Source organism: Scyliorhinus torazame, chromosome 16 (genome assembly GCF_047496885.1).
Source record: "Scyliorhinus torazame isolate Kashiwa2021f chromosome 16, sScyTor2.1, whole genome shotgun sequence".
Classification (NCBI taxonomy): Eukaryota; Metazoa; Chordata; class Chondrichthyes; order Carcharhiniformes; family Scyliorhinidae; genus Scyliorhinus; species Scyliorhinus torazame.
Genome location: NC_092722.1, coordinates 98,959,141 through 98,973,074, shown reverse-complemented (window position 1 = coordinate 98,973,074; position 13,934 = coordinate 98,959,141). Strand labels below are relative to the sequence as shown.

At 55.0% G+C, this 13,934-nt stretch overlaps 1 protein-coding gene across 1 annotated transcript in view; it reads left to right on the top strand.

The window, feature by feature from the left end:
• The window catches only part of rufy2 (RUN and FYVE domain containing 2), a 187,885-nt gene that overhangs the window by 136,032 nt on the left and 37,919 nt on the right, over positions 1–13,934 (top strand). Inside the window, 3 exon segments of the mRNA XM_072478783.1 lie at positions 3,505–3,602; positions 8,954–8,997; positions 9,000–9,072. Of these exon segments, the coding sequence (XP_072334884.1) occupies positions 3,505–3,602; positions 8,954–8,997; positions 9,000–9,072 (215 nt within the window).

The window sequence follows — 13,934 nt, the reverse complement described above, 5'->3', positions numbered from 1 at the left end:
CTGCTGTTTCGACCGCCACTAGCGTTCCGCGAGAAAGTCTAGACTAGTCACCGCCTGGAGAACCCCTGCACAGACTCTCACAAGGTAAACTTTATCCTCTCCAACTTAATGATGAACCCTGCCATGTCATTGATCCAAGCTTCCACGCTCGGGGGCTTTGCATCCCTCCACATTAGTAGGATCCTCTGCCGGGCTACCAGGGATGCAAAGGCCAGAACTCCGGCCTCTTTCGGCTCCTGCACTTCTGGCTCGTCCAATACCCAATAGTGCTATCCCCCAGCTCGGCTTGACCTGGGTGTTCATAACTTTGGACATAGCCTCGCAAAGCCCCTCCAGAACCACTCCAGCGCTGGGCATGACCAAAACATGGCTGTGATTCGCTGGGCTCCCCGAACATCTCTCACATCTGTCCTCCACCCCAAAAAACATACTTATCCTCGCCCCTGCATATGCGCCCTATGTACTACTTTGAACTGTATTAGACTGAGCCTGGCGCATGAGGAAGAGGAATTAACCCTGCCCAGGGCATCAGCCCACAGACCCTCCTCCCCGAGCTCCTCCTTCCACTTGCCCTTCGACTCCTCCACCGAGGCCTCCTCCGCTTCCTGCAGCTCCTGATAAATCGCCGAGACCTTGTCTTCTCCAACCCATACACCCAAAATCACCCTGTTCTGAATCCTTTGTGCTGGAAGTAGCGGAAATTCCCTCACCTGCCATCTCACAAACGCCCTCACTTGCATATATCTAAACACGTTTCCGGGCGGCAACCCAAATTTCTCCTCCAGCGCCCCCAGGCTAGCAAAAGTCCATCTATGAACCGGTCCCCCGTCCTTTTAATTCCTGCCCGATGCCAACTTAGGAACCCCCCATCCATCCTGCCCGACACAAACCTAAGGTTATCCCGTATCGGGGACCAGATCGAGGCCCCACCTCACCCCTATTGTCGCCTCCACTGCCCCCAGATCTTCAATGTCGCCGCCACAACCGAGCTCGTGGTGTACCGCGTCGGCGGTAGTGGCAACGGTGCCGTCACCAGCGACCCCAAGCTAGTACCCACACAAGGCGCCGCCTCTAGCCCCTTCCACGCCGCCCCCTCTCCATTACCCATTTACGGATCATCGCCACAATAGCTGCCCAATAGTAACCACACAGATTCGGAAGCGCCAGCCCACCCCTGTCCCGACTGCGCTCCAGCAACACCCTCTTCACCCTCGGGGTCTTGCTCGCCCATACATACCCCATAATACTCCTGCTTACCCGCTTGAAAAAAGCCTTGGGGTTTAGGATGGGCAGGCACTGGAACACGAACAAGAACCTCGGGAGGACCATCATCTTGACCGACTGCACCCAACCTACCAGGGAAAGTGGCAACACATCCCATCTCCTAAAGTCTTCTCCATCTGGTCCACCAACCGTGTCAAATTAAGCTTATACAAGGCCCCCCCAGCTACCTGGGTATCCAGATATCGAAAGCTCCTCTCTGCCCTCTTCAACGGCAACTCCTCTAAGCCCCCCTTTCCTGGCCCCCCGCATGCACTACAAAGAGCTCACTCTTCCCCACGTTGAGCTTGTAGCCCGAGAAGTCCCCAAACTCCCTAAGGATCCGCATGACCTCTGCCATCCCCTCCACTGGATCTGCAATATATAACAACAGGTCATCAGCATACAACGACACCCGGTGTTCCTCCCCTCCATGGACCAACCCCCTCCAGTTCTAGACTCCCTTAATGCTATGGCCAGTGGCTCAATTGCCAGCGCGAACAGCAAAGGGGACAGGGGACACCCTGTCTCATCCCCCGGTATAATCTGAAATATTCCGATCTCTGCCGGTTCGTAGACAAGCTCGCCACCGGGGTCCTGTATAACAACCTGACCCACCCTATGACCCCTTCCCCGAACCCAAACCTGCCAAGCACTTCCCATAGATACTCCCACTCCACCCGATCAAAGGCCTTCTCTGCGTCCATAGCCGCCACCACCTCCCCTTCCCCTCCCACCAAGGGCATCATAATCACGTTCAGGGGCCTCCGCACATTCGCATTTAACTGCCTGTCCTTCACGAACCCCGTCTGGTCCTCATGTATCACTCCCGGGACACAATCCTCTTGGCAAGGACCTTCGCCAGCAACTTAGCATCTACATTAAGGAGCGAGATCGGCCTATACGAACCGCACTGCAGTGGGTCCTTATCCCGCTTGAGGATCAGCGCCCGAGACATTGTCGGGGGCAGAGCCCCTTCCTCCCTCGCCTCATTGAAGTTTCTCACCAGCAACGGGCCCAACAGATCCACATACTTCCTGTAAAATTCAACCGGGAATCCATCCGGTCCCGGGGCCTTGCCCGCCTGCATGCTCCCCAATCCTTTAACCAGCTCCTCCAGCCCAATCGGGGCCCCCAGGCTAGCCACCTGCTCTTCCTCCACCCTCGGGAACCTCAGTGATCTAAGAACCGCCGCATCCCCTCTCCCCCTCTGGGGGCTCTGACTTGTACAGGTCCCCATAGAAATCCCTAAATACCCTCATTTATTCTAACCGCACTCCACACCGAAGACTCCCGCGCCCATTCAAGTGTTCAGCATTGTGGCTACATATGCCCCAACTTGGACCCCTCCACCCTTCAGGGAGACCCAGGATCTGGAGATTCTTCCTCCTCGACCTATTCTTCAGGTCCTCGAAATTCCTGCCACTTGTACAGCGCCTCGTGCACTTTCACCGCCAGGCCCGGAATCTCGTCCTCGTTTTCAGAGGCTTTCTGCTGCACCTCTCAAATCGCCGCCCCTTGGGCCTTCTGGGTCTCCACCAGCTTTTCTATCGACGCCTTCATTGGGGCCAGCATTCCTGCTTTCAGCTCCGCAAAGCAGCTTTTCAGGAACTCCTGCTACTCCCGCGCCCACGCTGCCTGGTCTCCACCTGCCGGCATCTTACTTTTCCGCACCCGCTCTCCTCTCTGCTCCATAAACCACTTTTTTTAATCGCTCCACTCCTGGTCCACTCCATACAATGCTGGGGGACCCTTACTGCTGCCTTCCCACACCGGAATCGCTGTCCAAGTGCCGCTGGGGCTCCTCAAAAGGGCCCAAAAGTCCGTTCTTGGCGGAGCTGCCGAACGTGCGACCGACCCAGGCATAGCCGCAACCGGAAGTCTATTGAGCTGTGTTGAACATGCTCTGTGACGGACAGCCCTGCTAGGACAGGGAATTCCGAGTCACCACCCTCTGAGCAAAGAAATTCCCCCTCATCTCAGTCCTGAATGGCCTTATTCTGAGACTGTGTCCATTGGTTCTAGACACCAGCACCCAGGGGAAACATCCTTCCCACACCGATCCTGTCGAGCGCAGTATGAATTTTGTATGTTTGAATGAGATCGCCTCTCATTCTTCTAATCTCCAGTCTATTTAACCTTTCCTCATAGGACAATCCTTCCATCCAGGAATTATTTCTATTTTTCTGTCTGCTTTAGTTTTAAGAGCTCAGTGATTCCCACCATCTTTTCTTTGGAATCTAGGCTTCTGAAGGTGGTTTGAAGCAGAAAAGTGAGATGATGAGTCGGCTGGAGGAGAAGACCAACCAAGTTACAGCTGCAATGAAACGAATGGAGCAAAGGTACAACTTCCCAGTAAATCCCCTCCCCTTCTGCAGCAGTTTTACAGACACTGGCTTCTCTCCTTCACCCATCCAATTATTCTATATGCATCATCTCCCGACAGCATGAGCCTGGTACCACTATCTTGCCCTTGCTCGGCAAGCTAGATTTCCACCAGCGCGCACATATTCCAGAAAAGGTCACAAACCATCAGGAGTAGGATGTTTGGCTGATTTTTTTTTTTTTCCCCAACTCTGAGGGACTGAGATTATTTGCCATTTGTGGTGTCCTGGCTGAACGCAGCTGCAAAGAAAGCTGGGAATTTCCTGGACTGTGTGGCTCAGTGGAGAGTCCTTCTCCGGAAGAGTGCAGTTGCTTTGCAAGAATTCAGAATGTGAATGAACAGTTAATCTAATTCCAGAATTAAAGCAAAATGCTGTGAATCCAAAATAAAAACAAAGTGCTGGAAATACTTAGCAGGTCTGGAGAAAGAGGAGCTCTGAAGAAGCGTCACCTTCAACTCAAAACATTAACTCTATGTTTCTCTCTCCACAGATGTTGCCCAGACCTGCTGAGTTTTTCCAGCACTGTTTTTATTGAGTCCAACTACTTAAAGTAATTTTGGTACTATCTGCTTCCTGAATTGGGTATGAAGTGTGACTAGGATCAGATTTACAAACACTCATGATGATGGACTCACCGAATAATACAGTGCAGAAGAGGCCCTTCGGCCCATCAAGTCTGCACTGACACATAAAAAGCTCTTAACCTGTATACCTAATCTCCCACTTGCCAGGCACTTGGCCCATAGCGTTGAATGTTTGTATGGACGTGCCAGTGCTCATCCAAGTTCTTTTTGTTTCTTTTTTTAAAATAAATTTAGAGTACCCAATTATTTTTTTCCAATTAAGGGACAATTTAGCGTGGCCAATCAACCCAGCTTGCACATCTTTGGGTTGTTGGGGCGAAACCCACGCAGTCACGGGGAGAATGTGCAAACTCCACACGGACAATGACCCAGAGCAGGGATCGACCCAGAGCAGGATCGAACCTGGACCTCAGCGCCATGAGGCAGCAGTGCTAACCACAGCGCCACTGTGCTGCCTTCTTCCAAGTACTTTTTAAAGGATATGAGGCAGCCCGCCTCTACCACCACCCCAGGCAATGCATTCCAGACCGTCACCACCCTCTGGGTTAAAATGTTTTTCCTCAAATCTCCCCTAAACCTCCCGCCCCTCACCTTGAACTTGTTCCCCTCGTAACTGACACTTCAACTAAGGGGAACAGCTGCCCCCTATCCACCCTGCCCATGCCCCTCATAATCCTGTACACCACGATCAGGTCACTCCTCTCTGCTCCATCGAAAATAACCCAAGCCTATCCAACCTCTCTTCATAACTTAAATGTTCCATCCCAGGCAACATCCTGCTGAATCGCCTCTGCACCCCCTCCAGTGCAGTCACACCCTTCCTATAATGTGGCGACCAGAATTGCACACAGTACTCCAGCTGTGGCCTCGCCAAAGTTCTATACAACTCCAACATGACCTCCATGCTTTTGTAATCTGCACCTCGATTGATTAAAGGCAAGTATCCCATATGCCTTTTTCACCACCCAATTAGCCTGCCCTTCTGCTTCAGAAATCTATGGACAAACACTCCAAGGTCCTGTTGTTCCTCGGAATGTCCCAATGTCAGGCCATTCATTGAATGCTCCTTTGTTACACTACTCCTTCCAAAGTGTATCACCTCACACTTTTCCGGGTGAAATTCATCTGCCACTTCCCTTCCCATTTGACCATCCGTCTATAGCTTCCTGTAACCCAAGACACTCAACCTCACTGTTAACCACTGGCCAATCTTTGTGTCATCTGCAAACTTTCTGATCCTACCCCTGACATAGTCATCTGTGTCATTTATATAAATGACAAACAATAGGGGGCCCAGCACAGATCCCTGTGGTACGCCACTGGACACTGGCTTCCAGTCACTAAAGCAGCCGTCTGCCATCACCCTCTGTCTCCTACAACTAAGCCAATTTTAAATCCACCATATCAAGTTACCCTGTATCCCATGTGCATTTGCCTTCTTTATAAGTCCCATGTGGAACCTTGTCAAAGGCTTTGCTGAAATCCATATCAATTACACCTAAACACCTGCTCACCACCTCAAAAAATTCAATCAAATTTGTTAGGCATGACCTCCCTCTGACAAAAGCAATGCTGACTATTCCTGATCAAACATTGCCTCTTCAGGTGGAGCTGATTCTCGCCTTCAGAATTTTCTCCAATAGTTTTCCTACCACCGACATGATACTCACTGATCTCTAGTTCCCTGGCTTGTCTCTACAACCCATATTGGCTGTTCTCCAATCCGTTAGCACTTGCTCCATGGCCAGAGAGGAATTAAAAAGTAACCCCTTCAATCTCCTCCCTCGCTTCACCGTCTCTCCCCGAATTCCATACCTACATCCTCATTCTCTTGGGTGAAGACAGATGTGAAGTATTCGTTCAACACCCTACCAATGTTCTCTGACTCGGCCCACAGATTCCTCCCATGGTCCCTAATGGGCCCTACTCTTTCACTGGTTATCCTCTTCACTTATAGAATATCTTGGGATTTTCCCTACTTTTACCAGCCAGAGATTTCTCATGTCCCCTCTTTGCTCTCCTAATTGTTTTCTTAATCTCCATCCTGCACTTTCTGTACTCCACTAATGCCTCCGCTGATTTGCTCCCCTTGTACTTGCTAAAAGCCTCTTTCTTTTCTTTCTCATTTTATCCTGAATGTCTCTGGTCATCTATGGTTCTCTGGGCTTGTTAGTCCTTCCTATCATCCTGGAGGGAATATGTTGGGCCTGTATACACCCCCCCCCCCCCCCCCCCCCCGCCCCAAACTGTTCTTTTGTAGATTTCCCCACAAGTAACCCTTTCCAGTTTACCGTGGCCAAATCCTGTCATATTTTACTAAATCCCCTCTCTCCAATGCAAAACCTTCTTTTGCATCTTGTCTATTTCTTTATTCATAACCAGCTTAAATTGTACCATGTTGTGGTCGCTATCACCAAAATGCTCCCCCTCCAAAACATCGAACACCCACCCGGCTTTCGGTTCAGCACTGTGCCATCCCTTGTTGAACCCGCGATATATTGAGCTAAAAAGTTCTCCTGTACACGTTTTAAGAACTCCACCTAAGTCTTTAACACAATGACTATCCCGATTTAATGTTGGGTAGGTTGAAATCACCTAACATTACTACCCTATTATTATTTTTACACCCCTCCGTAAATTGCACACACATTTGCTTTTCAATTTCCCACTGACTATCTGGAGGCCTCTCATCAACACCTAGCAATGTGGGTGTCCCTTTTGTATTCCTAAGCTCTACCCACAAAGCTTCATTTGATGCCCCTCCAAGATACCATCTCTCCTAACTGCAGTAACTGACTCGTCTGACTTCACTCATATTCCCCGATTGGGAAGGCCCCACCTTTTCAAACTTGCTCCTCGCCTGAGGTGTGGTGATCCTCAGGTTAAATCACCACCAGTCAGCTCCCCCACTCAAAAGGGAAAGCAGCCTATGGTCACCTGGGACTATGGCAACTTTACCTTATCTTTACCAAAAGACAGTTTTGGCTTACAAGGAAGCTGGCCAAATGATTACCCACTCGGTTGCGGGCTCAAGACTGTATAGAAAAATGAAACGTCTAGTAGTATTTGTTAGGTGGGTCCCAATCGGCGGGTTTCTCTAGCTGTAAAAAGGGACTCTGAGGAGGTTCCTGACTACAGAACAGAGCTCTCAGTTACCACCTCATCTACAAGTGTTGTATATCCTCCTCCTCGCCCATGAGTAATGTTAAGAATAGCCTTAACATTACTCATTGAATTGAGATACATTGCTGCTACACTGTTTGGAAATATCACTGCTATTAACATCTCTTTCTTTCTTCTCTTTTATTTTTTATTTTTCTGCCATTTGCTTCTCCCTACTTGTCCTATTTGATGACCTCATTAGTGACAAAGATTTATTGGATCAAACACGAACTGTTGCAATCTCATGTTTGAAGTGTGTTGGGAGAGAGAATAATATTTAGAATTTATATCTTAATTCGTGTCCATTAATTTATAGCTTAATTCTAAGATGCTAAACTTAAGGATGTAATTTCAGAGTGTATTCGGTAGAGGATATGTTAGAATCGGAATGACCAAGGGACAGAATATACTTCCAAATATTCATTAAACACGCCCACCTTGTTTATTTACAAATCTTTCTCCCTGAATGTCCTGTCCATGATGCTCTTTCTCTTCTCTTCCCCCCCCCCCCCCCCCCACTGCTCTTCCCGATGTTGTAAACCCCTTAGAATCTTTTACGTTTCAATAAAACCACCTCATACTTTTAAACTCCAGAGAGAATTAGTCTACTGTTCAATCTCTGTACGACCCTCTTATCCCTCTAAGCTTTGTTGCATCCCTTCTGGGGCAGTACATCCTTGGGTTCAGAACCCGAAACTCTGCCATGCTTTTACAAAAGAACTTTACAATTGCAGAAAAGCTCCCCTGACTCACTAGTTGCTCTCCCTGCCCCTCCCAGCTATCCGTACTATTCCTGGTTTTTTTTGGGGGTGGGGGAGGATTCCGGTATCAACTCCTAGCCTGGGTTCTGTGAGGAGCTGCTCCATACAGTAACTGTCTGGTGAGGTACCCCCTGGCATTGGTGCCTGTGAACCATACCCCATAGTGGCGTGCACGGATGCTGGCTGAGAACTTGTGTAAGGATCAGTACCCAAGCAGCAGGATACCAAATGTGTTGTGGAGATGGTGATGCTGGTGGTAAAATGACCTGCTTCAATTCTCACCAGCAGTTTCACTGAAAACACGGTACTGAGAATATTTAGGCCTGTTTGAGTGTTAAGGATGATGGGCAATATTGTAATTTTGAAATCCTAGCAATGTAGGATTCTAGGATTAGGAGCTTGATATTTCCTTCCCTGTGTATATGTTTGGATGGCGCCAGCCCCTAGTTATATCTATATGCTGTCATTTCCGGGTTAGTTTTTACACCAAATAACACCCCTTGTTATTTCAGTGGTCTTATCTGAGTATCCAACCGTTGTTAAATCAGTAATAATGCTGTGTCGGATATGCTGGAAAACAGTTTGTGATTGTTCTTTTGTCAAGGAGCCATTAAAATTGTAAATCCAAAAACTGGTGTCGGCATCTTAGTTCAGTTTGTTAAACTGAGCTCACATTCCTTACTGTTTAATTTGCTGATGTTTGCATCCTGTTTCCTTTTGTTGTCCTTTTGTTATGTTTTCCATCCTCACCCCTGGTGTGAGCATCAGTTTTACCCAGAATTGATTTAACTTGCACCAGATTACAACAAGCAGAGAAGGATCAGAATACAGTGACGAAAGGAGTGACAAGTTCAAGCATGAACTGGAAATCAAAATGGAATCGCTGCAGAGAGAGATGGAGCAGAAGGAGCGGCAGCTGTAAGCACCAAGGGAGAAACTGGGAACATTAAACAGAATGGAATGACTTTCAGATTAACTTTAACTGTAGAATTGCTGGCAGCCTCTAATATGAGGAACTCGCCCCTCTCTGCCCTTCTCTTCCACACGTCCCTCTGACGCTCTCTTCCCACGCTGTCTCTGACCCTCTCTTCCCCGCGTCCCTCTCTTCCCCACGCTCCTCTCTTTCCCCCCTCTTCCCTGCATCCCTCTCGGACCCTCTCTTCCTCACGTCCCTCTCGGACCCTCTCTTCCCCGTGTCCCTCTCGGACCCTCTCTTCCCCGCATCCCTCTCTTCCCATGCTGCCTCTGACCCTCTATTCCCCGCATCCCTCTCTGACCCATGTCCCTCTCTGACCCTCTCTTCCCCGCGTCCCTCTCTTCCCCACGTCCCTCTCAGACCCTCTCTTGCCCGCGTCCCTCTCAGACCCTCTCTTGCCCGCGTCCCTCTCAGACCCTCTCTTGCCCGCGTCCCTCTCAGACCCTCTCTTCCCCGCGTCCCTCTCAGGACCCTCTCTTCCCCGCGTCCCTCTCAGACCCTCTCTTCCCCGCGTCCCTCTCAGACCCTCTCTTGCCCGCGTCCCTCTCAGACCCTCTCTTCCCCGCGTCCCTCTCAGACCCTCTCTTGCCCGCGTCCCTCTCAGACCCTCTCTTCCCCGCGTCCCTCTCAGACCCTCTCTTCCCCGCGTCCCTCTCAGACCCTCTCTTCCCCGCGTCCCTCTCAGACCCTCTCTTCCCCGCGCCTCTCTCTGAGACCCTCTCTTCCCGCGTCCCTCTCTGAGACCCTCTCTTACCCGTGTCCCTCTCTGTGAGCCTCTCTTCCCCGCGCCCCTCTCTGTGACCATCTCTTCCCCACGTCCCTCTCTGACCCTCTCTTCCCCGCTGTCTCTGATCCTCTTGGCCCTCTCTACCCCGCGTCCCTCTCTTATCCTCTCTTCCCGGCATCCCCCTCTGACCCTCTCTGACCCGCGTCCCTCTCTGACCCGCGTCCCTCTCTGACCCCGCGTCCCTCTCTGACCCGCGTCCCTCTCTGACCCGCGTCCCTCTCTGACCCGCGTCCCTCTCTGACCCGCGTCCCTCTCTGACCGCGTCCCTCTCTGACCCCGCGTCCCTCTCTGACCCCCGTCCCTCTCTGACCCCCGTCCCTCTCTGACCCCCGTCCCTCTCTGACCCCCGTCCCTCTCTGACCCCCGTCCCTCTCTGACCCCCGTCCCTCTCTGACCCCGTCCCCTCTCTGACCCCCGTCCCTCTCTGACCCCCGTCCCTCTCTGACCCCCGTCCCTCTCTGACCCCCGTCCCTCTCTGACCCCCGTCCCTCTCTGACCCCCGTCCCTCTCTGACCCCCGTCCCTCTCTGACCCCCGTCCCTCTCTGACCCCCGTCCCTCTCTGACCCCCGTCCCTCTCTGACCCCCGTCCCTCTCTGACCCCCGTCCCTCTCTGACCCCCGTCCCTCTCTGACCCCCGTCCCTCTCTGACCCCCGTCCCTCTCTGACCCCCGTCCCTCTCTGACCCCCGTCCCTCTCTGACCCCCGTCCCTCTCTGACCCCCGTCCCTCTCTGACCCCCGTCCCTCTCTGACCCCCGTCCCTCTCTGACCCCCGTCCCTCTCTGACCCCCGTCCCTCTCTGACCCCCGTCCCTCTCTGACCCCCGTCCCTCTCTGACCCCCGTCCCTCTCTGACCCCCGTCCCTCTCTGACCCCCGTCCCTCTCTGACCCCCGTCCCTCTCTGACCCCCGTCCCTCTCTGACCCCCGTCCCTCTCTGACCCCCGTCCCTCTCTGACCCCCGTCCCTCTCTGACCCCCGTCCCTCTCTGACCCCCGTCCCTCTCTGACCCCCGTCCCTCTCTGACCCCCGTCCCTCTCTGACCCCCGTCCTCTCTGACCCCCGTCCCTCTCTGACCCCCGTCCCTCTCTGACCCCCGTCCCTCTCTGACCCCCGTCCCTCTCTGACCCCCGTCCCTCTCTGACCCCCGTCCCTCTCTGACCCCCGTCCCTCTCTGACCCCCGTCCCTCTCTGACCCCCGTCCCTCTCTGACCCCCGTCCCTCTCTGACCCCCGTCCCTCTCTGACCCCCGTCCCTCTCTGACCCCCGTCCCTCTCTGACCCCCGTCCCTCTCTGACCCCCGTCCCTCTCTGACCCCCGTCCCTCTCTGACCCCCGTCCCTCTCTGACCCCCGTCCCTCTCTGACCCCCGTCCCTCTCTGACCCCCGTCCCTCTCTGACCCCCGTCCCTCTCTGACCCCCGTCCCTCTCTGACCCCCGTCCCTCTCTGACCCCCGTCCCTCTCTGACCCCCCGTCCCTCTCTGACCCCCGTCCCTCTCTGACCCCCGTCCCTCTCTGACCCCCGTCCCTCTCTGACCCCCGTCCCTCTCTGACCCCCGTCCCTCTCTGACCCCCGTCCCTCTCTGACCCCCGTCCCTCTCTGACCCCCGTCCCTCTCTGACCCCCGTCCCTCTCTGACCCCCGTCCCTCTCTGACCCCCGTCCCTCTCTGACCCCCGTCCCTCTCTGACCCCCGTCCCTCTCTGACCCCCGTCCCCCTCTGACCCCCGTCCCTCTCTGACCCCCCGTCCCTCTCTGACCCCCGTCCCTCTCTGACCCCCGTCCCTCTCTGACCCCCGTCCCTCTCTGACCCCCGTCCCTCTCTGACCCCCGTCCCTCTCTGACCCCCGTCCCTCTCTGACCCCCGTCCCTCTCTGACCCCCGTCCCTCTCTGACCCCCGTCCCTCTCTGACCCCCGGTCCCTCTCTGACCCCCGTCCCTCTCTGACCCCCGTCCCTCTCTGACCCCCCGTCCCTCTCTGACCCCCGTCCCTCTCTGACCCCGTCCCTCTCTGACCCCCGTCCCTCTCTGACCCCGTCCCTCTCTGACCCCCGTCCCTCTCTGACCCCCGTCCCTCTCTGACCCCCGTCCCTCTCTGACCCCCGTCCCTCTCTGACCCCCGTCCCTCTCTGACCCCCGTCCCTCTCTGACCCCCGTCCTCTCTGACCCCCGTCCCTCTCTGACCCCCCGTCCCTCTCTGACCCCCGTCCCTCTCTGACCCCCGTCCCTCTCTGACCCCCGTCCCTCTCTGACCCCCGTCCCTCTCTGACCCCCGTCCCTCTCTGACCCCCGTCCCTCTCTGACCCCCGTCCCTCTCTGACCCCCGTCCCTCTCTGACCCCCGTCCCTCTCTGACCCCCGTCCCTCTCTGACCCCCGTCCCTCTCTGACCCCCGTCCCTCTCTTCCCCACGCTGTCTCTGATCCTCTTGGCCCTCTCTGACCCTCTCTTCCCCACGCTGTCTCTGATCCTCTTGGCCCTCTCTGACCCTCTCTACCCCGCGTCCCTCTCTTATCCTCTCTTCCCGGCATCCCTCTCTGACCCGCGTCCCTCTCTTATCCTCTCTTCCCGGCATCCCTCTCTGACCCGCGTCCCTCTCTGACCCGCGTCCCTCTCTTATCCTCTCTTCCCGGCATCCCTCTCTGACCCGCGTCCCTCTCTGACCCGCGTCCCTCTCTGACCCGCGTCCCTCTCTGACCCGCGTCCCTCTCTGACCCGCGTCCCTCTCTGACCCGCGTCCCTCTCTGACCCGCGTCCCTCTCTGACCCACGTCCCTCTCTGACCCTCTCTGACCCCCGTCCCTCTCTGACCCCCGTCCCTCTCTGACCCTCTCTTCCCCACGCTGTCTCTGATCCTCTTGGCCCTCTCTGACCCTCTCTACCCCGCGTCCCTCTCTGATCCTCCCTTCCCGGCGTCCCCCTCTGATCCTCTCTTCCCCGCTTCCCTCTCTGATCCTCTCTTCCCCGCGTCCCTCTCTGATCCTCTCTTCCCCGCATCTCTCTCTTCCCCATGCTGTCTCTGACCCTCTCTTCCCCAAGTCCCTCTCTTCCCCACGTTTCTCTCTGACCCTCTCTTCCCCGCGTCCCTCTCAGACCCTCTCTTCTCCGCGTCCCTCTCAGACCCTCTCTTCCCCGCCTCCCTCTCAGACCCTCTCTTCCCCGCCTCCCTCTCAGACCCTCTCTTCCCCGCCTCCCTCTCAGACCCTCTCTTCCCCGCCTCCCTCTCAGACCCTCTCTTCCCCGCCTCCCTCTCAGACCCTCTCTTCCCCGCCTCCCTCTCAGACCCTCTCTTCCCCGCGTCCCTCTCAGACCCTCTCTTCCCCGCGTCCCTCTCAGACCCTCTCTTCCCCGCGTCCCTCTCAGACCCTCTCTTCCCCGCGTCCCTCTCAGACCCTCTCTTCCCCGCGTCCCTCTCAGACCCTCTCTTCCCCGCGTCCCTCTCAGACCTTCTCTTCCCCGCGTCCCTCTCAGACCCTCTCTTCTCCGCGTCCCTCTCAGACCCTCTCTTCCCCGCGTCCCTCTCTGATCCTCTCTTCCCCGCGTCCCTCTCTGATCCTCTCTTCCCCGCGTCCCTCTCTGATGCTCTCTTCCCCGCGTCCCTCTCTGATCCTCTCTTCCCCGCGTCCCTCTCTGATCCTCTCTTCCCCGCGTCCCTCTCTGATGCTCTCTTCCCCGCGTCCCTCTCTGATCCTCTCTTCCCCGCATCCCTCTCTTCCCCATGCTGTCTCTGACCCTCTATTCCCCGCATCCCTCTCTGACCCTCTCTTCTCCGCGTCCCTCTCTGATCCTCTCTTCCCCGCGTCCCTCTCTGATCCTCTCTTCCCCGCGTCCCTCTCTGATCCTCTCTTCCCCGCGTCCCTCTCTGATCCTCTCTTCCCCGCGTCCCTCTCTGATGCTCTCTTCCCCGCGTCCCTCTCTGATGCTCTCTTCCCCGCGTCCCTCTCTGATCCTCTCTTCCCCGCGTCCCTCTCTGATGCTCTCTTCCCCGCGTCCCTCTCTGATCCTCTCTTCCCCGCATCCCTCT